At 43.4% G+C, this 27,850-nt stretch overlaps 1 protein-coding gene across 1 annotated transcript in view; it reads left to right on the plus strand.

Annotated features, from left to right (window-relative positions):
- Armc3 (armadillo repeat containing 3) overlaps positions 1–22,641 on the plus strand; it is a 97,105-nt gene extending 74,464 nt beyond the window's left edge. The window contains exons 12-19 of the mRNA XM_041641606.1: positions 1,186–1,322; positions 5,713–5,881; positions 7,707–7,804; positions 8,692–8,793; positions 9,180–9,275; positions 12,134–12,331; positions 13,524–13,686; positions 22,432–22,641. Of these exons, the coding sequence (XP_041497540.1) occupies positions 1,186–1,322; positions 5,713–5,881; positions 7,707–7,804; positions 8,692–8,793; positions 9,180–9,275; positions 12,134–12,331; positions 13,524–13,686; positions 22,432–22,641 (1,173 nt within the window). The remainder of the gene's footprint in view (positions 1–1,185; positions 1,323–5,712; positions 5,882–7,706; positions 7,805–8,691; positions 8,794–9,179; positions 9,276–12,133; positions 12,332–13,523; positions 13,687–22,431) is intronic.
- The last annotated feature ends 5,209 nt before the right edge of the window (positions 22,642–27,850 follow it).

Below are 27,850 nucleotides of genomic sequence, written 5' to 3' on the forward strand. Positions count from 1 at the left end.
TGCTTCTATGAGGAATTACCAGCATTTCACAGCTTAAAATAAGAAAAGTCTATTACTTACAGAAACAGAGGACAGATACCCAAAATAGATCTTAGGAACTAAAATCAAGAAGTTTCCAGTGTACTGCTCTCCCAGAAGGCTTTTTTTTTTGGAGGGGGAGGGGGTACTCAATTTTATTGGTCATTCCAGCTTCTAGAGCAGTGGTCCTCAAACGGTGGATCAGGACCATTTTGGGGGTCAAACAACACATTCACAGGGGTCACATATCAGATATCCTGTATATCAGATATTTACATTACAATTCATAACAATACCCAAATTACAGTTTAAAGTTAATTTTATGGTTGGGGTCACTACAACATGAGGCTCGCAGCATTAGGAAGGCTGGGATCCACGGTTCTAGAGACACCCACGTGCTTTAGCTTATGGTCCCGTCTTCCACCTTCATGGATTATCACAGCAGCGTTGTATCCTACCTTATCCTTTCTGCTTCTGGCACTCCTGTCTTCCTCTTGTCAGAATCTTTGCAACGACACTGAGACTACTTGAGAGTGCAGTGTCGTCTCCCAGGCTCAGCAGCTGTGATTTTTATCACACGAACAAAGTCATCTTCAGGGGTAAGGCGACACATTCATGTCTGTCAGGACCAAACGAATCTCCAATGTTCAGGTGCAGGGTAGATAAGCACAGATATTCTCCCACACTGCAGGGAGGAGATGGGCCACCACCTCCCCCTCATCCCAGGGAAATTCAGAAAAATTCTGGAACGACTTTCCTGGGGCTTCTTAGAATGGAAAAGTAGATGCTTGTACAGACTGGCAGACTTCCCCCTGAATTTAATAACTCTAAACTGACACATTCTAAAATTGTCTTTGCACAGTTGAAACTTTTGCATAATCAAATAATGAGATTTTTCTAATGTATGAATGTTGATTTTTCTATCCTCCATGCCCTGCTGAGGATGGTACCCAGGGTTCTAGTCATGGCAGGCAGTGCTTTGTCCATGAACCATATTGACAGGACAGCCCTGGGATTTGGGATAGGGTCTTGCTCTGTAATATAGGCTGGCCTTGAACTCAGGAGTCTGCTGCCCCAGCATCTGAGTACAAAGATTACAGGTGTAGGTGTAGTTCGCCTGTCCCATTTCTATACTCTTATCATGTAAACTGTGGTTTCTGGTTGTAGCTGAGGAACTGTGGTGGTCTGGAGCCCCTGACTGAACTCCTGCACTCCAAGAATGATGAGGTACGAAGGCATGCCAGCTGGGCTGTGATGGTCTGCGCCAGTGACGAGCTGACAGCTGTCGAGTTATGCAAGCTTGGGTAAGTGGAGCTGCCATTCATCTAGCTCAGGAGCAGAACACAAGAGAAAGAAGCAGACCCTTCAGGCTGAAGAAGTGTCAAATAGAGGCTGCGGGGTTATTTATTCTAGCGTCTGGAGGGGCCACCAGGGCAGGGCATCCTTTGCTTTCCTGTCCACCTGATGGTGACCTCCTTGAGTGTTCCACATTCATTTCCAATATTCCTTTTCCACTCCATCCTCATAAATGGTACTCTTTCACCTTTGCTAAACACAATCCTGTTTATTGTAGCACGATTAATAGAACCCAGAGACAGATATTGAGGTTCAACCTGAAGGTCAGAAAAGCAAAACAGCCAGCCACTGGCTTTTACCTCTACCTCGGTCTGAAATGGACGTCAGGAATCCTCAGAATGGGATTGAGAGCTGTTTCCTCCTGTCTTATATCACTCTCTAGGTCTGGGATTAAAGGTGTGCACCACTACCGCCTGGTTTCTATGACAAACTAGTGTGGCTACTAGGATTAAAGTGTGTGCAACCAAACCACTACCTGGTCTGTAAGGCTGACCAGTGGGGCTGTTTTGCTCTCTGATCTTCAGCAAACTTTATTTATTAAAATACAAATTAAGTATACTACAGTTTATGTCCCAGTCTGAAGGCTTAAATAAACTGGGTGGGCCTCTACTATCTTATTTACCCCCCCCCCCCCCACAATACCTAACTCTTGCACCTGATATCTGTATTTAATCAGCATCCTTCTCCCAGTTTATTCCTCCCATGTGCTGCGGGTAAGCTTGGTTCTTCTTAGCATGGTAGCAAAAGTGTTTGTTCTTATTACATAATTTTGTTAACAAAATCTAGGGTCTCCTCTTTGTGCATTAAGAGAACAATGAAAAGAAAAGCCAGGGCTGGCCCAAATGACTGCTGTGTTCTACTGAATCTTTAGGGCACAGTGCTCCTCAAACTGCTCCATGAGACAGAAAGGAACACTCTCAAATGCACTCTGTGAAACCAGCATTACCCTAATTCCAAACTGGATAAAGAAAATAATGGACCAATCTCCCGATAAACATAGACACAAGCATTCTTCTAATGTGATTTCAAGAACATACAAAGCTTAGACACTGGAGGGTTGTAGTGTAACAGAGCATGGTTGTCTGAATGAAAATTGCTCCATAGGCTCACTGGGCGTGGCACTCTTAGGAGGTGTGGCTTTATTGGAGGAAGTATGTCACTGGGGTAGGTACTGAGGTCTCAGATGCTCAGGTCAGGCCCACTGTGGCATTCACTTCCTGCTGCCTACAAGTACAGATGCAGAACTCAGATACCTCTCGGCACCATATCCGCCATGTGTGCCACCATGCTCCCTGCCATGGCGATTATGGACTAAACCTCTGAACTGTGAGCCAGCCCCACAGTTTATAAGAGTTGTTGTGGTCATGGTGTCTCCTTATGGCAATAGAAACCCTAAGACACAGAGTAAATAACTGGACAAAAGAACAGAAGTCACATGACCATTTCAATAGCTGGAGAAAAGGCATCTGGGAAGGTTCAACACCTCTTCATGGTAAAAACTCTGAAGAAATTAGAAAATAAAAAAGGACCATGTTTTGTACCAGGCTTTTTCTTTTTGCCCATAAACCAGTTCCCAAATTATGACATGGAGGCTTCTTATTAGTTTTCAATGCTTGGCCTAATTTAGGCACATTTCTGGCTAGCCCTTTTAACTTAAACTTTCCTGTTTCTCTTTATCTACCTTCTTGCCCCTGGCATCTCCCTTGTTCCCTCCTCCTCCTGCCTCTCATTCTTCCTCTCTTTTTCTTTGACTCTAAATTTCTCCTATTTATTCTCTCTGTCTGCTAACCCCACCTATCCTTTCTCTGCCCAACTATTGGTCATTCAGCTCTGTATTAGACCAATCAGGTATCTTAGGCAGACAACGTGAAACAGATGCAATACATCTTTACATAATTAAACACACATCCTTACGTCATTAAGCAAATGCGGCACAAACAAAAATAACAAATGTAACACACCTTTGCCTAGTTAAAATGATAGTCTACAACAATACCTTAACAGAACTAAGGGAACATACAGCAAGCCTATAGCCAATATTTTTAAGTGAACAAAAACTTAAAATCCTTGTCTCTGAAATCAGGAACAAGACACAGGCAGCTACAGCGACTTGTGAGATTCAACAGCGCAGAATCTTAGCTCGTGCAATAAGAGAAAAAGAGGGACAAGATACAAACAGGAAAAGTCAAATTGTCCCTGTTTTCAGAAAGCTTAATCTTTTATTTAAAAGATGCTAAATACTTCACAGAAATACTCTTCTAACTGACAAATACTTCCAGCAACTAGCAGGATCTAAAATCAACATCCAGACATCAGTAGCTTCTCTATGTCCCAACATTAAAATTGCTAAGAAAGAAATAGGAGTGAAACAAATCCTATTTACAATCATTTAAAAAATCATGTCTAGGAATAAACAGAGCCAGTGGAGTAAAAGACTTCTAAAATGACAATAAGGACTCTAAAGAATAAGTTGAAGAAGATCCTAGAAAATGGGAAGATGCTCTTTACTCTTAGAGCAGCATAATCAACACCTGCACTACAAAAGCTATTTGCATATTGAGCACAGCATCTACCAAAGCTCCAGTGACAATCTTCACAGAACTAGAATAAATAATCCAGAAATTTTTATGAAAGCATAAAAAACTCCAAAGAGCCAACGCAGCACTAAGAAAGAGCAGTGCTGGATGTGTCACTCCTGTTGGTCCTAAATTATACTGTAGAGCCATAGTAACAAAACCTACATGGCACCAAACACATATAGACCAATGGAATACAAGAGAGCTTCCAGATTATATGGGATTGATAACTAGAACGTGTAAAGAACATCCATCTGAAGGATCATCCAGTCAATAAATGGGCAAATGAACTGAATAGATAATTCTCAAAAGAAGAAATACAAATGACTAACAGATATCTGGTAAGTGTTCACTATCTTAGCCATCAGAGAAATGCAAGTTAAAATTATTTTGATATTCTGTTATAGCCAGTCAGAAAAGTTGTTATCAAGAAACAAATGACACTAAATGCTGCTGCAGAGAAGGATGAGCCCTGATACACAGCCAGGAGTGTAAACTGCATCCGAAGGACTGGAAGTACGCATACCACAGAGACCATGGACTGCTCACCCGAAACAGTGGAGCAATAGAACCAGCCTAGATGTCCAGTAACAAACAGATAAAGAAAGCTGTGGAATTTTATCTAGCTCCTTCTTTATCTCCAAGAGCTAGTACCAGGACAGCTAGGGCTGTTACACAGTGAAACCCTGTCTTGAAAAACAAACAAACAAACAAAAAACTCTGCAGTCATGACACCTGAAGAAAAGTGGATAGAACTGAAGATCACTGTGTAAAATTCATATCTAGACTCAGAAAGACAAGTATGTATTTCTTATATGTAGAACCTAGATTTAAATTATAAGTGTACGTGTATGTTTAAAGGAAACCCTGGGAGGAAAGGAAGCAACCTTAAAAGAGTGATGGAGAAGGGGAAATGAAGGGTAACAGAATACATGTGACGTGAGTTCTAGTACGGAAAGTAGTGATCTTTAGAGGGTGAAAGGGAGTCAGCCAAGAGGGGCAAGGAGGATGAGGAAGGCCGGTGAGTGTGCAAATTAGAATAAAGTACAGTGATGCATGCATACAAAAATGTCACAATAGAACACATTAGTTTGTAAGTCAGCCTAAAAATTAAAGAAATGACAAAAAAGGACAGCGAATTGTTCCCTAAAAATACCCATTCATCTGTTTCCTGTTGCTGAGACAGGTTCCTGAGGAGGAAAACTACAGAGGAAAGGTTGGTTTTGGCTCACAGTTTCAGGGGTTTTAACTCATGGCTACTTGGTCTCCTTCAGGTTTTAGAGGTTTCAGCTCATGGTTGCTTGGTCTCACTGTATCTGGACCTGGGGTGAGGCAACACATCACAGTGGGAGCACGGAGCCAAGCAGGGCTGCTCACATCCAGGGCAGCAAGGAAGCAGAGAGGGGGAGGGATGGCTCCCAATAACCCTTTGAAGGACACACACCAATGCCCTCATTCCCTCCCCTGGACCCCACCTCTGTGCTCCGCCACCTCCCAGCAGTGCACAGCCAGTCAACCAGGCTTTGAATGCAGACATTTATCCAGTCCACATGCTACCAACTGTTTGAATATGAGCTATTGTGTGGCATTTGTGTTCTCAGAAAGCACTGATTTGTCTTCATAATTCTGTCAGTTTTACTTCGTTTAAGAAGGCAAGGGAGGCGCTAACCTTTCATCTCAGTTCTTCACTCGGGAGTTCAATGTCAGTGGCTTGGAGAAAACAAACAGGGCTTTTTTGTCTTTTTTTTTTATTTTGTGACAGGGCTCTAGATATTCTTGAAGAAATTAATTTATCAGTAAGTCGGAAAAATAAATTCAGCGAGGCAGCCTATAACAAATTGCTCAACAACAATCTTTCCCTGAAATACAGCCAGACTGGCTATTTGTCATCCATCAACATAATCACCGATGGATTCTATGATTACGGTCGGGTAAGTGACAGTACGTGTTGTGTTCTACTATGATTTCCCCTTTAAGCCTGATATATTTTTACAGACAGAAGTGTGAAAATCAGCACTTTAGCCTGGACTCCTGGCTAGAAGACTTTGCATTCTCACACAGTTTTAACAAGGTTCTGTTTACCAGTAGTTTAAGTCAGCTTGTTAATTCAAGTCCAGTAACACCCACGACACACGCAAACTACTGAGAAATTGCACCACAAAAGTTCATTGTATCCAACACTGAGTGGTTTTGAGAGAACTGCTGTAGTATCAGCACAGGAGAGCTGGGGACAAGAGCTAGAAATCCAGCCCAGAACACACAGGGAAATGCTGACAGAGAGCAGGGCATGAGCGTTGAGACATTCAATGAACCTATTCTATGTAGAGGAGAATTCTGATTCATTCACTCTGTAAGTACCATGCTTCTGATGTTGTAGACTTTCACTAAGATCTCTGCTCCCATGGGACCAATGGGAGGACACAGACAAGAGCAAACGTGCTAGAGTTGGGTGGGGATGGGGGAGAGTCAATCAGAATTAGGGTATGGGCATCTACAAACCTCTGAGGTAATAAAGCGGATAGTCGCCATTTTCAAAATGGTGGTGAGGCAGCCCTCACTGAGTGTGATATCTGAATAAAAACCTAGAGAGAGTAGGAAAGTTAGCCTGGTGGCTATCTAGGAAAGAACTTTCTGGGCAGAGGAATGGGGGCAAATTGCCGGGCATGTCTAAGGAATATTAGGGCGGGGACAGTATAGGAACACAGCTGATAAAATGGGAGACTAGAGATTACTTCAGATGGGTAAAGGAACCCAGATCATATGATCCTCGAAGACCCTGACAAGAGCAGGACCCCCATCTAAATGGGAAATGGGGCAGGATTCCTGTAGAATGGTAAAGTCTACTTCAGTGTTAGAGGACTTCTTTGCATTGTTTTGAAAGATTATGAAAACTATCTTAGTTAAGAATGATATCTATTAACTTGATCAAAAAGATCCAGAAGTTTATCTAGTCTGCCCTCCTCTCTCAGGCTGACAAAATTGCCCTGGAATCACTTCTGTGTCCTCCCACTCTCAAATTGATAGCCTCCTTTTCTTTGATTATTATTGTTATATACATATATATGTATGTGGATACATGCATGCATGGATGGACAGAGAGAGAGAGAGAGAGAGAGAGAGAGAGAGAGAGAGAGAGAGAATCTGCTGAGTCCATTTTTGTTGTTTTTGTGTATATGGTTTCAGGGCTGACCACTTGGCTCATCCTTAGGAGAGGTTAGTTCCCCTTCTCCCAGCAATCATTAGTAGCCTGTGGTTCCTTATTTAGAGGTAGGATCCCATGAAATTTTCTCCCCTCTGTGTTAACATGTCCATGAGTGTTTACCTGAATATGTGTGTGTGTGTGTGTACCATGTGTGTTGTGTGCTTGGTGCCTGAGAAGGCCAGAAGAGAGCATCAGCTCTCCGGAGATTGGAGTTACAGACAGTTGTGAAATGCCACTAGGTTCTGGGAACTGAACCTGGATTCTCTTCAAGAGAAACAAGTGCTCTTAACAGCTGAGCCATCTTTACAGCAAACAATTTTTAAGGAATCAGTTTCTGCTCGCAGGTACTTTTACAGGAGAAGTCCTCCTCTCTCTCTCTCTCTCTCTCTCTCTCTCTCTCTCTCTCTGGTCTCTCTTTCAGTTCTCCATCTGTAGTGTGTGTGCACATAAATGGATTAGACTCCTCAAACTGTCAAGAACCCTTCCTATCAGCATTCACGTTTAAATCACAGCATACACAGAGAACCCACTCTGGCGTTCACATTATCTTACAGATAAATCCTGGTACCAAGCTTTTGCCACTGAAGGAACTCTGCTTACAGGAGCTGAATGATCACCGTGCTATTCTGTTAGTCAACAGTAAATCTGACACGTGAGTCTTTGGGGTAGCGGTGCTTTAGGGAGGGAAGCGTGCCATTTCTGCTAGTAAATACACATGCGTGTAAAAGGTCCCAGTACAGTCTCCTCCCAGCTGTATCTAATACTGAAAATAAGGACCAGTCCACAGGAACAACCCATGTTCTCCGTTGATTCCACGTTAGTGATTTCCAGTGGATTTGGGGAAATGACCAGAGAACGTAAATGTAGAAAGAGTGACAAGTCTCCAGGAATGTGTGGTAGCAGGCTACTCCACCATCATTTTTCTTTAAAATAATAAATGGTAGAGCTAAAAAAATAAAGTATTAAAAAAATACAGGGTCTTGTTATGTAGTCCAGGCTGGCCTTGAGGTCACAGAGATCCACCCACCTCTGCATTTATAGTGCTGGGGTTAAGGGTTGTACCACCATACCTGGTTTAAACATTTTGGGCTTTTTAAACTGGATTGCTTATAGCACAAGTTGACTTCAAACTCCTGTTGTAGCGGAGGATGGCCTTGAACTTCTGCCTCCAAGCCTGAGTGGGTTATGGGCCTATACCACCAGGCATCATTTATGTGGTGAAGAGGCTCAAACCCAAGCCTGTGTACATGCTGGGCAAGGTCTCTGCCAACCGAGCTACCACCCCAGCCCCAGCTCAATATTAAAAAAACAACCAGAGTGATCCTGTGAGCCTGTGTATCTGTCTACCACCAACATGTTATATATGTCATGCAAGGCTTTCCTGCTCTGGCTTGGGGAAGGTTTGACTTCATTTTAGTCTTACCCTCTCTTTCATGCTTTTAAAAATAGTATGACTTTCACAAACAATCTGCTTTATAGGACAAAGTTAGTGTTGACAAACTTCAATTTGTACCTAACTTCAAATGTATAACATTCTAGTTCTCCACCTCCATCTATGGAGGATAAATTGTCAGAAGTTGGCTATGGACGAAGCATTTCTTCTTCATCTTCCTTAAGAAGGGCAAGCAAAGAGAAGAGCACGTAAGGACATTATCTTATCAACACTCAGATAAGCCCCTAGAGATGAAAGATGAAGGTTTTTGTTGTTAGATTTTTAGATTTTTGGCAACTCAATTCTTTTTCTTCTTATGGTAATAGAGCTTTATTATCGTTTTATAAACTGCTTTGGTAAAGATCTCTGGGGGGAAATTAGGTGTGGGGGACCTGTAATTGAGGTTGAGTTTCCCTGAACTGTGGCTGGAATAGGCTCTGACTGTTAACAATGGTGATTGACCCAATCATAATGGGAGAGAAAGGACCTTTTAATAAAATTAGCTTGTCAATGTAACCTGTTGCCAACGTTAATTCAACTAGAATAAGATGTGTTCTTTACAAATGACAAAAAAGAGAAATAGTTTTCATTTTAGTGCTGGATTTGGATCTCCCACAGAAGAAAAATCAGAGCCCACATCAGGACGAAACACTGTCCTCAGCAGAGGTGCCACCAAGGAGAAAGGCTCAAGGTAGGAAATCTTCTCCGGGTTACAACCATGACAACTTGTAATTATACAACAGGGGTCAGAAAGGGAGATGTAGCTTTTGTTTATTCTATGCTGAATATGGAACCCCGGAGTCTCCAAGGTAGGTAAGGACTTACACTGAACCATAACCAAGTACCTGAAATTTCCTATTTAGTAGCCACCTCTCAGGTCTTAAATAGCTTGGTGCTAGAGAGTCTGTCCAGCAAGTGATATAATCTGGGCTTGGGCCCCAGTACTACCAAAGTGGGGGGAAAATGGTTTGTATTTAATAATAGCAGTTGAAGGAATCTTTGAATTTTTTTCAAAATATTTAAAAGAAAAATTCATGTGGACTTCAGTTGATTTGTTCCTTTTACCCTGTGTGGTAAATAATGGGTACAGATAAATAATTCCCACCCCTGGTTTGCTCCACTGAAACATCGACCCAGTACTTAGGAAATACTTAACTTGGAAGCCACTCATGCCTACCCCAGGTTAGCCCCATAGTCTTGGCTTGTTTGAATCTGGAACAAATTCAAGTTCCTTGTCAATTAGGTAATGAATGTTTCAGTAAGATCTGTTGCTTAACCATAATATTGTGAGAGTCTAGGGTCCTGAACACAGGATAAAATGTCTGCACCCATACATAGGAGGATATAGTATGTTTTCTAAGGCAACAGTTTCTTTACCTTAAAATTAATATGCTTATTTACATATCACTAATGACCAAGTTACAAAATTCTGCTAGAAAAATTGATAGAACTAAGGTCATGCAGAAGCAATAGAAGCACCCAGAAACCCTCACCCCCTCAAAACTACAGCTGGCTTTGAGACATGTCCCTGCAGCGTCCACAGCTGGGGAGCAAGTATGTGGTTGAACTGAGGGACACTCTGACCTGCCTGGACCCGTGGGACTTGGTCTCTCCATTCTTTCTGAGATAGCCCACCCACCCCTTCCAAGTATATTTGGATAGACCTCTTGATCTGCCCACATGAGTATTGGTTCACCAAAGACTTGTCTACCATAAGAGTCGGGAATGGTGGCACACACCTTTAATCCCAGAACTTGGGAGGCAGATAGGTGGATCTCTGTGAGTTTGAGGCCAGCCTCGTCTACAGGGTAAGTTCCAGGACAGCCAGGACTGTTAAACAGAAAAACCCTGTCTTGGAAAACCAAAAACCAAACCAAAACAAACAAAAAAAGAGTGTCATTTACTAAACTTGCCCTTTGGCCCTTATCAAGGAGAAAACTTACTAAAGATTAAAATCACAAATCGGGACCATTGGCGTCTGGGCCATCTCAGAAGTGGGAAAGCTGAGTCTTACCTGCTTAAGTTTCTGTGGTTTCCTTACAAAGGGGCTGTGGTGGCCATCTAGGGAGATCTTCTTCTTCCTCTTAGAAAATTCACTAGTTGATTTTTGGTCAGCTTGAATCATCTGGGAAGAGGGAGCCTTAGCTGAGAAAGTGCCCAAGCAGGTGGGCTGGTAAGCAAGTCTGTGGTCATGTTATTCTTATCAGTGATAGTGGTAGTGTTAGTGGTTGATGTTGAAGGCCCCAGCCCCCTGTGGGTGGTGCCATCCCTGAGTAGGTAGTCCTGGGATATACAGGAAAGCAGGCTGAGAAAGCCATGAGAATCAAGTAGCATTCTTCCAAGGCTGATGGTAACTTCTCTTCACGAGGGAGTGGAACCTAAGAGATGGTAGCTTAAATAAACCCTTTCCTCCCCTGGAGAAGTTGCTTTTGGTCATGATGTTTATTACAGTAACAAGAACAGGAACTAGGACACAGGATCGCTTGCTTTCCTATGGGTTCTTCTCAGTCCTCTCAGCTAGTGCTATCCTTTGAAATCCCCAGGGGTACAAACAACAGAGAAGACTTTATCTACTAGCTGGAGATCCTGATGAGGCAATGATAACGCATGGGGTGGGGCCAAAGGTTTAGGACAAGCTGTTTGGGGGAAGGGTGCCGAGCTGGAAATGTATTCATTCAAGGATATAAATACACCTAGTGTTAGCGTGCATGAAGAGCAGGCACTGCCATTTACCACGCTAGACATAAATGGTGTGAAAGTGCAGACTCACTCTTATGCAGATGTAAGGAGAGTTCTGTATGCAGCACAATTACAGTTTTAATTGATATGCCACAAAATAGCCTTTTGTCTAAAACCCTATGGAATTTAGAGGGGGACTTTGCGTAACTGGCACCAGTCAGAGTCGAACATAGTTCAAGCGTCCCAGGACCCTAACCCTGACACTCTCCATCCAGTCCCTGACACTGCATTTCAGACTCTGAGGTTGACAGGACTTGGTGGTGGTGTTTTCCGGGGTTTTGGTTTTTCAAGTTCTCACTATGTAGCTGTAGCCCTGGTTGGCCTGGAATTCACTTACGTAGGCCAGACTGGCCTGGAACCCACAGCAATCAGCCTATCTCTACCTCCTGAGTTCTGGCAATAAGGGTGTGCACCACCAGGTTGTCAGCGACGACTTTTTCGGGATCCTTGGTATGTTACATCTGATACTGCTGCTTTCCACCCAGCACAATGCCTTTGAGACAGTTCCGAATTATTTTGTGCATTCCTCGTTTATTCCTTTTTATTCCTGACCAGTATTTCATCATAAGGGTTTATCACTATATACACCCATTTCTTATCGAAGGGCATTTGAATTGAATTGGCTCTAGTTTTTTGGGTTTTTTTTTTGGCATTTATACATGTGAGTCATTGCATTTTGTTCTAATTCATTTCCCTCCCCAGTTGCCTTTTCCTTATTCCCCTATGCCTTTCAGATTAATTCAGACTATAGTAAGTATTTGGTCATTTGATTGACTGGATACGGGATTTTATCATTGTTTACTTTCAAAGGAAAGGGAGGGGAAAAAAAGAAGAAGAAAAGGTAAAAGAGGAAGAAGAGGTCCTAGCAGTGCCCAAACTGACAGAAGGCAGCCCCGACAAAGAGTGGTACCCGCCTCCCGACCCTGAGTTCTGCGTATACGTGTACGAGGTGACCAAGTCCATACTGCCCATTATCAACATTAAGGACCAGATCGAGGCCCTTGCCAAGTGAGCTCTCCCCGCCCCACATCTTCCTCTCTCTGTGTATACTTACTTCTGAATTTTTAAAAGCTTCAGTGGTTTGCTTTTTTTAAAAGTTAATTTAGAATAAAATCAACAAAATAAACCGCAATGGTTTATGGCGTCTGGGTTCTGACTCGACAGCAGGAGCGCAGGGAATTAAAGGGGCTGTCATTTCTGTTACATAAGAATCAGCAGAAGTTGCTCAGAGACAAACGCCTGCTACTTTTTTTCTAGTTAAGCTGATTAAACGCACCTTTGATATGAGAGAGGCTATGAATGAATTCGTGTTTAAAAATGAAATCATTTCTTAGGTGTACATGGTCCTCATCACTTAAAGGCGTCCCATTGTGAGTTCTCTATAAACTCCCTCGTTTTTCTTTTAAGTACAAATAGGCACCTGTTTTTCTGATGGGTGTCTGCTGGTTTATTTGCCCTTTCTCTCAAGTGGACTGTGGGTATTCTGAGAGCTCGCCGCAGGCCACACCAGAGCTCCCTGTAAGGCTCCAAAGTTGCCCCCTCATTCAGGCTCATTCCATTAAGGAGGGTGAGGCTGGGGGAGGCATGCTTACTGTATTAAGTCAATCACAAATACATATGTAAATGGAAATCATGCTGATTTAATTCAGTGCAGAGAACAAAATGAATGCTAAGATCCCAATGGGTACACACAAGCTAAATGATTATCACACTGAACATACATGTAATTTTAAAGCTTTATCTTATTCTTGAGCAGTGTTAAGTGTTTTAGTCTGAAAGTGAAAGCATTTACTAACTGGTGGACTTTCTTCTTTCAAGGCATTTAACCTCAAAAGCAAGAGGAAACCAGACAACTTTCCCACTAGACTCATAACATTTTCAAGGGGGAGGGTGCCTATACTTTTGAGATGAGATCTCAGTATATGGCCCAGTCTGGCCTCACCCTTCTGAGGCTCCTTCTACCTCTGTCTCCTAAAGATTGGGTTTATAAGCAATGTACATTTCATAATTTTTATTTAAAATTTTTTCATTTAAAATTTATTTTTTAATGAAGAAAGATACAGTAAGCATGTCCCCCCCGCAAGTACTTTTTTTAAGTAAAGCAAATAAAAACCAGAGAAAATGTAGTTTTTACATGTGTAATTGTCTATATAAGCACACATAAAACTGACTGTTTTTCCTCTCCATGTGATGGGCACAGGTATGTGGCAGACAAAATGGGTGGCAAGATTTCAAAAGAGAAGCTGTCTGACTTCAGCTGGGAGCTTCATATAAGTGAACTGAAATTTCAGCTGAAATCCAATGTCATACCAATTGGATACATCAAGAAAGGAATCTTTTATCATCGAGCTTTGCTCTTCAAGGTATTTAAAGTATTTTTGTCTCATTTTCCATTAGGTTAAAAAGTTTTGTCTTTATTGCATCAGATGGAACCCGTTGCTAATATTTAACTGGATGATATTTACTTTTGCATTTATACTTATTTAGTTTTAAAATATTTGTGATTACATATACATATATGTACACACATGGGTAAATAATATAAAAAATTCATTAGGTAGAAAAACAACTTTCTAAATTTCACGAACATCTACACATAAAATAAAACTGGCATGAGAACCAGGGGTCCCTGCAGGGAATGAGGAGGACATCATCTAGATAGCAGAAGGGAGGGAGAAGACTTGGAGTGTAACAGCAAAAAGGACTCGGCAGCTACCTGACTGTGGTGAGGAGAGTGCCTGGGAAGAGCAGAGTTACCCCAGGTCCCGGGAAGGGCAAGCGAAGAACACAGCCCCATTCACAGAGATGGAGCCCTAGGCAAGTGTGAGGCTTAGGAGAGTATTGATCCTCTGTGTAGGAACTGAGAAAATGCTTCCAACTCCCAAGTAATTATAAACTCCTATATTAGTTACTGTGTGTGATGTTTTGCTCTTTTGGCTTTTTGGGGGGCCCACCACCCAGCTCCCAAATAAATCACACACAGAGGCTTATTCTTAGTTATGAATGCCCGACCTTAGCTTGGCTTGTTTCTTGCCAGCTTTTCTTAACTTATGTTAATCTGACTGCCTTTTGTCTCTGGGGTTTTATCTTTCTCTATTTCTATACACCTTTCCCTACTTTTTTCTCAGTGGCTTACTGTGTAGCTGAGTGGCTGGCCCCTGATGTCCTCCTCTTCTTGTTCTTTCCTTGCTCCCTGTTCTTCTATTTATATTCTCTGTCTGAAAGCTCCGCCTATCCTTGCTCCTACCTTGCTATTGGCCATTCGGCTCTTTATTAGGACCATTAGGTGTTTTAGACAGGCACAGTCACACAGCTTCACAGAGTTAAACAAACGCAACATAAATAGAAGTCACACACCTGAAAATAATATTCCCCGAGTTACTTTTCTGCTTTCTGTGACCAACTATCTGGCAGGAAGCAATTTAAGGGAAGAAGGATTTGAGACTTAAGTCCACAGTGGCCTGGAGGTATGGCAGCAGCAGCTGAAAACACTGCGCCCACAGTCAGGGAGCAGAGAAAAATGGTGATGTGAAGTTCTTTTTGTTCTTTCCTCCCCTGCTGTTTGGGACGGCCACGCCCATGGGATGATGATGCCCATGTACAGAGTTGGTCTCCTCGTGTCCTTCTTCAGTTAAACCTCTGAAATTTCCTTACAAAATATCCCAATGTGTGTCTACTAGATGAGGCTAAAGCCAATCAAGCTGACAATGAACTACTACTAATCTACCACTTACCGCTTTGACAACTAAACTCATCATTTTAGGTGAAAATATTCCATATCTCATTCTGAAGGACTCATGGGCATCTCATGATGAAAACTTTCTTTAGTTAACTATAAGAGTCCCCCAAATCTTAACAGTTCAAAGTCTACTCTAAAAGTCAAAGCAATTTCTTAATGACGATGCCTATAAAGAACATTTTCCAAGTTATATAATTCTAGCATATAATGTCACAGAATAATCATTGCCTAATAAAAATGGATGAACAGGAACACAGTAAGAAAAGATTAGGTCAAAATAAGACCAAAACTCAACAGAGACCTAGGTGTGGCTCTTGGCACTTGGGAGGCAAAGGCAGGCAAATCTCTGAATTCAAGGCGAGTGTTGGTCTACAGAGTGACAGGTAGAACTATACAGAGAAACCTTGTCCTGGAAAACCAAACAAACCAAAATAAAAATCTCAACAGGGAAAACAGCAATCCCTACACCACCATGTTCAGCATCCAGGGCTTATAATAGAATCACCTAGGCTTCTGAAGCCTTGCTCTTCCAGTTCCGTCTCCTATAGCACATGACCAACCACTGTCTTGTCAAGCTGTGCTTTGTATGCACAGCTTTCCTTGGCTGATGGCCCATGATCTTAAAGTTTCCATCATCCTGGGGTGGCCTCCTCTTATGTTGGATTGAATAAAAATGTTTCCCCCGTAGGCCCAAAGGGAGTGGCACTGTTAGGAGATGTGGTCTTATTGGAGTAGGTGTGGCTTTGTTAGAGGAAGTGTCACTAAGGATGGGCTTTGATGTCTCAGATGCTCAAGCCAGGCCCAGTGTCTCACTCTCTTCCTGCTGCCTGAGGATTCAGGTATAGAATTCTCAGCTATCTCTCCAGCACCATGTCTGCCTGCATGCCACCATACTTCCTGCCATGATGATAATGGATTAAACTTCTGAACTGTAAGCCAGGCCCAGCTCATTGTTTCCTTCTAAGAGTTGTTATGGTCATGGTGTCTCTTCACAGTAATAAAATCCTAACTAAACCACCACTGTGGAGCTTGGGGTTTATCTTCACAGCTTTCCACATGGTATTTTCACAATGAGTCTTTCCTCTTCAGTTAAGCCTGTTCAGAAATACCCTTAGAGATGTGCCCAGGGTGCATCACAAGTAGACAAATACTGTTAGTCATTGTCTCAGTTAGAGATCTGTAGATGAAAGTTTCTGTCCTGCCTCGTCCTGCAGCTGATCAGTACCAAAGAAACACACAGAGGCTTATATTAATTATAAACTTTGTGGTCTATCAGCTCAGGCTTATTATTAGCTGTTGAAATACGGAGCGGCTGGCTGTGTCCCACCACCCGGCTAGCTTTACCCGAAATAATTACACGGAAACTGTATTCTTTTAAACACTGCCTGACCCATTAGTTTCAGTTTCTTATTGGCTAGCTTTTACATATTGATCTAACCCATTTCTATTAATCTGTGTAGCCCACGAGCTGGCTTACCAGGAATGATCTTAACCTGCGTCTGTCTGGAGTGGGAGAATCATGGCGACTCCTTGACTCAGCTTCTTTCTCCCAGCATTCCGTTCTGTTTACTCCGCCTACCTAAGGGTTGGCCTATCAAATGGGTCTAGGCAGTTTCTTTATTAATAAGAAATCACTCCCACATCATTTCCCCTTTTTCTGTTTAAACAAAAAAGAAAGGCTTTAACTTTAACATAGTAAAATTACATATAGCAAAACAGTTATCAAGCAAGAATTACAGTTACAATATTTATATCTATTTTATCTTTTATCATAACTAAGGAAAACTATAACTATCTATTCATTCTTCAACTCCATCAAAGACTCCAGAAGGATATAATACTACCTAAGTAAACAAGAAATAAGAAAACTCTAGAAATGACAGAGACATCTTGCTGTCTGGACAGTTACCCAAAGTTCCTCTGTACCATTGGGGCATTCATCTTCAGCCTTCAGGCCCATGGTATCCAGCAGACATTTCCATGAAGCAGGAAATTTCAAAGACAGTTCAGTCACTATCTGCTGTGTCCTGCAGAATGTCTCGCAGACTCTTTCATGAGTCATGAACCCCAAAAGACCATCTCACCTTTAGGCAAGTTCAGCAGTCCTCTCTCTGCGGGTTCTCTGTGTCCATTTTATGTAACAGTCCAGAAAAGAGCAGTTTCTTGCCCAAATGGCTATCAAATTCCATAAGGATCCTCTTCGATGCCCATCTTCCTCTCAAAGTAGATTGGTGCTGCCAGGAGCAGAGTGTCTAATTGTCATGAAAAGTCCTAAGTTATTAAAACATTAAATGCCATATTCTGCAGTCTTTGAAAGATATGAAGAATGTCTATCTAACTGAAATGTATCTCTATATATCTAGAAAATCTAAGTAACATGACTACAAACTTGACTATTATTTATGATTATCCATCAACAACCTATATTTCCTAATTATACATTACATTTTAAAAATGAACTACACAATCACACCTTATTCAAGATCAAAAATACATATACATATAACAAAATTGACCTTAAAACCCATACCAATGCAAATTATTCATACCTATATCATATCCCCCTTTAAATGTAAAAGAACATTTATAAACAATATTTTGGGAACATGGGCGCAGTTTTTTCTCTCCAAACTGCTTCCTGCTGAATGGGGGCGCTGTTAATCAGATCATTTAGGGTGTAACCTGTGTGCCAGGTTTATCTCAGTTGCCAGTTGAGTGAAGTAATTTTTTGAAGATGTTCACAACAACCTTTCAGGAGGGCGTGGTCTATCATACCAAATTGTAATAGAAGAAATCCACAGGGTCTGGTCCTCTGTGAAAACAAAAGAAGACCCTCTCCAAAGCATCATATCCTTAGGCCCAAATTCTGAAGTCATACCCTCATGATATCCGTTTTGGTTCCACTTGGCAGCCCATAGAATGAAATGTCTCTCTGTACTTAGCTCCTTCATAGTCAAAAATTTTAAAGAAAACACAATGTACATAATCCAGACTCTCTGTGAATTTTCCATTTTTATGTGGCTTATTTTTGTTTATTTCTTTTAATCTCTTAACTATCTGTACTCTGTCTCTTTAAAGACTTTACCTTTTTTTTTAAACCATTAACTTTATTTTTTATATTCTTTTTTCTTGTCTCTCTCAAGTCTATGTGCATTCATCCAACAGTGTGGTCTTTTATGTCTGAATCTGTTTTATTGTGAATCTGTAACATTTTTTTATTATCCAGGAGCATTTTTTAAAATGTTAAGCAGTTGTTAAAAACTTAAGTTGCGCCATGTACAGGTAATACGGTACTGCCGGTGTCCTGTCCAGTTGAAAACCTTAACTGCGCTGTTTTTATGGTAATTACGGTAGTTCCTGCCTGAGACCAGCACAGTTTAGCATGGCAGAGCTGAGCCAAGCCGCTCCTGCCTCAGAGCCTTTTGGTGCCTCTGAGCCACACACAGTTCCAGGCACACAGCAGTCCATATTGCCATCAAGCAAGCCGTAGAGCTTTACTCCAAATGTTTCATTTAAAAGCTCTGTCTCCCACAGGAGCCAGACAGAGATCGCAATGGCGGCACAGCCCAGAAAGCCGGCATTTTAAAACAGCCAGTTTTTTCTTGCTGCTGAGTCAGGACAATTTCTTTGCGGACGCAACCCACAAACAGCAAAAAGCTGTCTTAAATTCTCTCTCTCTCCTTTTTAAGCCCTCTCAGGTTTTACGTGGAGTTCATTAGCACGTTGGGCGCCACTCTGTTGAAATACGGAGCGGCTGGCTGTGTCCCACCACCCGGCTAGCTTTACCCGAAATAATTACACGGAAACTGTATTCTTTTAAACACTGCCTGACCCATTAGTTTCAGTTTCTTATTGGCTAGCTTTTACATATTGATCTAACCCATTTCTATTAATCTGTGTAGCCCACGAGCTGGCTTACCAGGAATGATCTTAACCTGCGTCTGTCTGGAGTGGGAGAATCATGGCGACTCCTTGACTCAGCTTCTTTCTCCCAGCATTCCGTTCTGTTTACTCCGCCTACCTAAGGGTTGGCCTATCAAATGGGTCTAGGCAGTTTCTTTATTAATAAGAAATCACTCCCACATCAATTAGCTAGCTCTTACAACTTAAATTAAAGCATAATTCTTATCTATGTTTAGCCATGTGGCTTGGTACCTTTTCTCAGTGAGGCATTCTCATCTTGTTTCCTCAGCTTCTGGATGACAACTGTGTCTCTTTTTTCCTCTTTCCAGAATTCTCCTAGTCTGATTACCCCACCTATACTTCCTGCCTGGCTACTGGCCAATCAGTGTTTTATTAAACCAATACAAATGACAAACTTTTACAGGGTATAAGAATATTATCCCACAGCAAGGTTACTATTGCTGTGATGAAACACTATGACCAAAAGATAATTGGAAAGGAAAGGGTTTATTTGGCTCATGGTAGTCTATCACTGAAACAAATCAGGACAAGAACTCAAGCAGGGCAGGACCCTGGAGGCAGGAACTGATGCAGAGGCCTTGGAGAGGTGCTGCTTATTGGCTTGCTCAACCTCTTTCCTTATAGAACCCAGGACTACCAGTTCAGGGGTGGTTCATCCACAAGGGCTAAGCCCTCCCTCATCAACCACCAATTAGGAAGATGCCCTACTAGCTTGCCTATAGTCCAATCTTATGGAGGCATTTTCTCCATTGAAGCTCTCTCCTCTCTGATGATTCTAGTTTGTGTCAAGTTGACATATAACTAGCCAGAACAGCCACCATATTCTCATCACATCCATTTATATCTCACTCCTGTTTCACACCAATCTTCTTCATCATCTAAATGCCTTTCTTATAGCCTTGGAATTCTTGCTCTCTGAGTTCTTATTTTCCGGTCTTAGAGCTCTTTCTCTTTTATTAACTCTTCTTCTATTTAGAATCTAGGCATGCTGAAGTCAGCAGTATATACAGAGAAAATCTAAATCTGTTCTCACAATGTCTACAACCAGAGTTATGATTATCCTCCCTCGTGACAGTTATAATTTTGTGTTATTTGTCAGGTATTTGTCCATATAATAGTGAAGAGTCTCAAAAATGGCAGATATTGAAATTACTAACCTTACTTTGAAAAATTTAAAAAAGAAAAAAATTAATACTTGGAAGAAATAGTTTATCCAAGATCAACCAGGTCCATCAATTCCCTCTCTTCCTCATTTCCCTCCTGTCCTCTCCTCCCCTCACCACTGCTTTGCCAGCCAACCTGGACAACCAAGTTGTCAATCTTGTCTACTCTGACACACAGGCCGTAGAACATGATGGGGGGGGGGCTACATTTAGGTATAGGTGCGTGACAATCTTTTCCAACTTATCACGTACACTTTCCTATTATTTTCAACAACAAAGCCCCACTCCTGCTCCTCTTCCCTCTGAGAGCTGGAGACCTTCATGTGTTCCTCATTACAAAGAAAATACAGTTCTAAATAAAAGTTGGTTCCATCCCTCAACAGTTCACAAGGCCGTGTTCTCTTCCTCACCAGCTCACTGTGTTCTCTCCTCATAGCTCACCATGTTCTCTCCTCACAGCTCACCATGCTCCCTCCTCACAGCTCACCGTGCTCCCTCCTCACAGCTCACCATGCTCCCACCATCACAGCTCACCCTGTTCCCCCCTCACAGCTCACCGTGCTCCCTCCTCACAGCTCACCATGCTCCCTCCCTCACAGTTCACTGTATTTCCTCCCTCACCAGCTTACAAGGCCGTGTTCCCTCTCTCACCTGCTCACAAGTCACTACACATTGGAGGAGGCAGACACTTGATCATTGTTTTAGGTCTCTAACTTCACTGGCCTTGGGAAAGTACCTGACTGTAGCAGCACTTTTTCGTCTGAGCTATCAGTCCACAAATAACGACAAGGAGACTTATCATTAATTATGAAAGTTTGGCCTTAGTTTAGGCTTGTCCCACTAGCTCTTATTACTTAAGTTAACCCACTTCTAATAATCTACGTTTTGTCACATGGCCTTTTACCTTTCTTTCCTTCTGTATGTCCAAGTCCTTCCATGTTTCACTGGTGTCTTTTGGCATAATCTGCAGGCCTAGATTCCTCTTCCTCTCTCTCCCACTCTCCCCCCCTTATCTATGCTGCCTAGCTATTGGCCATTCAGTTCTTTATTAAACCAATCACAGTAACACATCATCAAACAGTGTAAACTAATGTTGTGCAACACCTTACCTCAGCTTCACGCTAGAAAATAGGGGACAGTAATTTGTTGTAAACTGTTGTAGTGGTTTCGAGTGCTTTAGCAGGAACCAAGAGGTCTGCATACCCGTAAATGTTACGTGGAAAACAGCATGCACAGTCTTTGCATCACACCGGACTGCAATGGTAATAGATTTTGATGGTGTTTGTTCCATGGTCACTTCTTTCTAGGCCGTCTCCCACTAAAGGTCAAATACTACCAAAATCAAACCCTAAGAGTCCTTGCATGACCACCAAGTTTTATCATTTTGGCCTATTCCAAACTATGCAGTTTGGTGCAGTAACAAATACATAGTATTTTGCATAGTAACAGATACATTTAGTTAAAATGTGAATATACCCACTACTCAAACACAGTTCTGTTCCCTGGAGCTATTTAGCCTTTGTTGAGTACTTATTCTTGGGACTTGGTACCCATTAATTCATCACACAACCATAAAGATACCATGATTCTCCCCAATGCACAGAGGAGTAAAACCCTTGGCTTATCACTAGTTGGTAAGAATCTGGGTTAAATTGAAGTGCAAACCAAAGCAGTCTAACCAAGCTCTTCTATTCATCACAGTAAGGGTGAAAAGTTTTAAAATTACTGTAAAGACACAAAACAAAACAAAAACAAACAAAAACCCTTCCAAATCGGGGGGGGGGGGGGGGGCGGGAACTCCCGAGAGATACTTGCAGAGGGGTAGCTGCAGAAAGCCAGAGAGCCTGATGCAGTCGGGGGTCTCCTGCCCCATGGCGCCAACCACAGTGCACAGCAGACTGGCTGGAAACGGGTTTACTTCAGTCTCACTGCCTACAGGGATAGAGCTGCCTGGGCTGTGGACAGACTAATGGGTACCCTGGGCGGGAGCCCTGGGATTGCGCCCCTCCAGACACCCTATCCATCTTGTGCTCCACTACGTTAACTGCCTGAAAAGCGTCATTTCCCAGGTCACTGACACACTCTGAGTCCATGGACGGCAAGCCATCAGGGACAGCCAATACTCGGCTCCTACCACACTACTCCCCATTTTCCAGCTTCCAGTCCAAGCTTTTCTTTGCATGCCTGTGTTTAATTCTCTCCAGAGGTCGTCTCCCACTAAGGACCTCTTCCCACCTGTTTGCTTATGGCCCTGAGCCCCAGGTATCTTGTTCCCCCCTCAGGCGCTGGCTGATAAAATCGGTGTGGGCTGCTGCCTGGTGCGCGGTGAGTACAGCAGAGCTTGGAACCAAGTGAAGCTGCTGAACGAGGCTCGGAAGGGCATCATCGGGCGCCTGCCCCCACCGGAAGAGTACATCGTGGATCTCATGTTCCACCCGGGGGCCCTGCTGAAGCTCCGCAGCAGAGAGGCAGACCTCTACCGCTTCCTTTAGTCACCAAAGGAACGCAGGAGCACCCAAACCAGAAATTATCTCCGAGTGCTTTCTAAGAAGGGCACTAGCTGATTTGATAGCTTCAAATAAAGGCCTTAGAAACGGTTTGTGTGTCGAAATAAACTGTGGGTGTGGCTGTGCGTGCTCCGGGGCTCTGGGCTGTGGAGTTCGGGATCCGTCAGGGCCTCCCACGCTCCCCATCCTGACACAAGGTTGCTGAGGGTGAAACTGTTCAGCCCTCTTGGAGCTTAGGACTCATCAACGGTGGCGCTCAGTGACTGCTTCCTATGATGGAGTGGGCTTGCCACTGTCCCTCTTGATATCCAGCATGAGTCGGGTAACTTTTGATTTAAATAAACTCCCGCCCATTTGTGCTGTCTCAGTACTGGCTCCGCCTTTTGAGACTCTAGTATTTCAACGTAGTTTCTGACTTGATTGTTCATGTTTATTTGTTCATTATTTGACTTCTGTTGATTCTGATCCCACCCCCTCTCTGTCCCCTCGCAATCACCCTCTGCCCCTGCTACCTCCGCTCCAAAACCAAACTAAATATAAAAGAAAAACCAAAACCCAAACAAAACAAAGAAACAAAAACAAACAAGCAAAAAAGAAAGACTCTTGTTCTGAAAGCTGCAGTGCGGACCGCTGGGTTTTACAGTTTACCCTTTAGTCTGTTTACCTTTCCTGCAAGTGTTCGCTGCACGGGTGATTGGAAGTGTTCGCTGCACGGGTCATTGGTCTGGCTCCAGTCCTCTGGCTTCCCCTGCCACTGAGAAGGGGCCCTCCCTGGGGCTCCTCGGGCACACGCTGTTGTTGTGTGTCATGGGGATCCTGCTGTTTGCCCCTTTCCATGCTCCAACAGCTCACAAGTGAGGTGGATGGTGGGGTGGGCCAACTCACAGCCCTGGTTCTGGGCCTGGGTGGTAGCTGGGGTGGTCAGCCCACCAGGCTTCCCTCATCACCACCACCCAGGAGAGCACGGGCTTGGCTAGTTTCGCCCAATGCAGCCTGCAACAAGGAGTGGGGCCAGTTCTCCCGTTCTGCGGACCTCAGGCCGGGGCCACCCAGATTCATACCAGGGCCAGCTTTACCATGTCATGCTGGTGAAGTACAGGGCCCTCTCTCCCGATTGCTGTAGGGGCACACGGGGAGGTAGGGGCAGGGTCTGCTCTCCTGCTCTCAGGCCCGTAGGGTCTGCTCACTACTGCCTCCAACAACAGGGTCAGCTCTAGTGCGCTACCCAGGTGAGGTGTATAACTTTGTGTGGTGTGTGGGGGGGGCATCTTTCCTATGTGTGGGGTTGGGGAGCCTAGGGGGTGGAACTAGCTCTCCCTGGAGGGGAAGGGCCAGCTCTCCTGCTGCAGTATCCAGTGAAGGGCAGGGCCAACCATCCCAGGGCCAGCTAAGGGGAGAGCTGACTCAGTAAGCATGGTTTCAATGATTACATGCTAACACCGAACAGGGACATCATCATAAACACCAGTTGCAGCAGGATCCTAGACATGGCCCTCATAGCGACTAAGGTGTGGATGTCACTATGGCCCTGGTATCAACACAGGTCACCCAGATGAGTATGGCCCTCGGGCACCAACATGGTTTCAAATGGCTGAGCAGAATCTGGTTATACTCACGGCCCTCAGTGATAACAGGAGCCATGGACATCAACTCAGATCCTGACTGCTGTAGGGCCATGGACACCGACATGACCCTTGGTAGCAGCCCTGGCTTAAATTACTCCATGGCCCCTGATGACAGCACAGGCCACTTAGATCAGCATGACGCCGGCAACGGCATGGCCCTGACACCCTCGTGGCCACAGGCTGCATTCTAGACCCCAGGCATCTGTATGGTCTTTAGTTACCAAATGGACCAGGAACATCAACACAGACCCCCAGTTGTTGTAGGACTACAGACCCAGACATGGTCCTTGGCAGTAGCCTGGGCCAGAATGTCACCATGGTCCCGGGTGACAGCCCAGGCTACAGATCTCTGCACAGCCCTCAGCGGCAACAGGAACCACAGACATCAACATAGGCTTCTTGGCTGCTTCAGGGCCTTGGACCAAGACCTGACCTGATATGGGAGATGATGTACGCTGTGAATATATTTTATTACCATTGGTTAAGCTGCTTTTGGCCAGTGGCTTAACAGGGTAAAGCCAGGCTGAAAAAACATATATAGAGAGAGTATGCCGAGTCAGGGAGAAGCCATGCAGCTGCCTGCAGGAGACAGACACATCAAAACCTTGCTGGTAAGCCACAGCCCCTTGGCAATACACAGATTAATAGAAATGGGTTAATTTAAGATATAATAGTTGGCCAGAAATATGCTAAAAATATTGGCCAAACACTATTGCAATTAATACAGATTTCTGTGTGATTATTTTGGGTCAGGGCAATGGGAAATGAACTAGTGGCCTCCCCCAAGACTAACCATTGGTCATAGCCCAGGCCCAGACCTCCTTGGACTCGGGTGGCAAGCAGGCCATTCACATCAGCCTGTCCCTCGCCACTCTCAGCTCTTGAGATCTGCCTCTCTCCCCAGCCTGTGGACTCTTCTGCCTCTCTCTTTCATTTTCCCACCCTATACTGGCTCACAATAATTGTGCCTGACTGCCTGACACCAGGGCTCTTGATTGGGTCACAGGTGGTGCTTGGTTGAGTCCTGACCACTTTTCTTCTCTCACATGTCCAGGCCTAGAAAGCTCAGGCCTGACCAACAAGTCTGAGGGAGAGAGCCATCTGTATCCTGTGCTGGCTCAGGCCTGGAAAAGGCTGAGCAGCTCTTGGTTGATTGTGCCCCCAAAAGACTCATAAGATGGTGTATTTGCTTATTTTTAAGTTGTCATTAGGAACACTGTTTAGGGACTGTGATGGTTAAATTAAGAATGCATACCCTAATCCTACCCTACCCCCAGGCTCATGGAATTGAATGCTTGGTCATTACAGACTGGTGCCTCTTGACAGTAATTAGGAGGTGTGGCCTTGTTGGAGGAAATGTGTCACTAAGGGTTTCAGAAGCTCAAGGCAGGCCTAGCTTCTCTCTCTCTTCCTGCTGCCTCTGGATCCAGATGTAGAACTCTCAGCTCCAGCACCATGTCTGACTGCCTGCTGCCATGTTCCTGCCACGATGATAATGGACTAACCTCTGAAACTGTAAGTAAGTCCAATTAAATGCTTTATTTTATAAGAGTTGCTGTGGTCGTGGTGTCTCTCACAGCATTAGAATACTGACTAAGACAATGACTCACTGGGGAAGCTGCTTGCCACACAAAGATGAGTACATGCGTTCCCGCCCCTGGCAAGCACCTAAAAAAGCTGCCACACTATTCCTGAGCATGAGGATTAGACTAATATCTGACCTCTACACCTTTGCATGCATGCACAACCACACATACAAACACATGCACACCAGCACATTTGATTTAATACTGGGCCAACCCCAAATTGTTTTACATTAATATAACTAGAAAATTACAGGATCTGAGGGGAAAACAATTATACAGAGCAAATAGAGCAAATTTTGGCGAGAAATTGATGTTTCAGATGAGCACAAAGAGAGGAGGGAATACATACCCATTTTAAATGCAATATAGATGAGGATTATTAATCACCGACTCTCATGAAGTATATGTTTTCTAGTAAATCATTTAAGTCTGAAGTTTATCTGTATAATCATTCTCCTTATGTGTTTTTAAATGGGGTTGATTTTGGGACCTATGATTAAGATTGTTTCTCACAAACCAGTTTGTGGGAACGAGGACATGGCTCAGCAAGTAAGGGCCCTTGCTTTGCAAGCATGAAAACCCGAGTTTGAATCGCTAGTGCCTGGGTAAGAAGCAGGGAAGTTGGAGACATGCAAGCCCCTAGAACTCATTGGCTGAGCAGCCTACCCAAATCAGCCAGCCTCAGGTTCAGCGAGACACCCTGTCTCAAAGCACTAAGGCTGCAAGTGGGACACACCAAGTATCCTCCTGCTCTGGCCTCTGAACAGACACATATGGGCACATATGCACCTACATACGTGTGCACACACATCGCAGTGTGTACCTGAGTACACACGCTCACTTAGAGACACAAATCTGTAATTTTAAGGCATAAAATTCTTTATCTCTGAATAAGCCTCTTCGTTTTTTTCCAGTGACATGGTAAATTATATTTATCATATGATTTAATGAATTAGAGTATGGATGATAGGGCATGAGCCCATCTCAGCATTTTTCAAGCCTGTTTTGATCCAGCAGATACTTAAGATGGATTACGGAGGTTTATAAAGTGTAGCAAGATGAAAATGAATAAAGAACAAAAGCACAGGAGAGAACTCTAGGCCGGGAATGAGCTGAGCATGCGAAATGCATCTCTGAAGATGGTGAAGAGCCTGGCTCCACTCGAGGCAGCCGCTGGAGAGGCGACGCTGTCGCTTAAGTGATTAGACCAGGGTTCACCAGCTACCGGCACAGAGGACCTTCTCAGAAGGAACAGAAACGGGTTCCTTCTGAAGCTTCATTGTGATAAGCAATGTAATAGGAAGAAACCAGTACACTACGTTCTAAAACTGATTTCATAGGCCAGTAGTCAGACATCACAGTAAAATGAGCTAAGAGTTTAAAGTGGGGCCATTATGATGGACCCAGGTGGACACGCACCCTTAATCTGGTGCTGACCAAAACACATTTGGTTGGCTTGTTTCTTACATCTTTCAGACAATTCCATGCGATGTCCCTCTTAGGCTCTAGGTAACTACTGAACAGACAGTTCAAATTTTATTCTCAGACAGGTCTTTGAAGTTTAAGAAGCATAGAGTCTAATAACCAGCAGCAGATTACATAAAATAATTTGCAATGACAACACATATTCTGGAATGCCTATAAATGAACTTCAGAGGTAATATGAGAGAGAAATAAAATTTCCATGACTACATGGCAAGACAAGGCCATGCTTTTTGCTGGGAGACTCAGCAAGACATTGTCAGCATTCCCACATAAACACATGAGCAGTATTTCTTTCATTAGAACCGCTGTGTATCCTTGGCAGAAAAATCCATCTAGAAGAATGCATGAATATCCGCACTAGTTTAAAATGGAGAAATACAGAAGGATTGGCTTCCCACTTCCCATCATGTATTAGAACACACATTGAAAAGCAATCAGAAGTCAATTAGTATGGCACAAACATAGAAGCAGAAGAACTAAGACACCACATGAAAATGA

The sequence above is a fragment of the Microtus oregoni genome, unplaced genomic scaffold (genome assembly GCF_018167655.1).
Source record: "Microtus oregoni isolate MIOR12 unplaced genomic scaffold, Mior012 000070F_ref0000104, whole genome shotgun sequence".
Classification (NCBI taxonomy): domain Eukaryota; kingdom Metazoa; phylum Chordata; class Mammalia; order Rodentia; family Cricetidae; genus Microtus; species Microtus oregoni.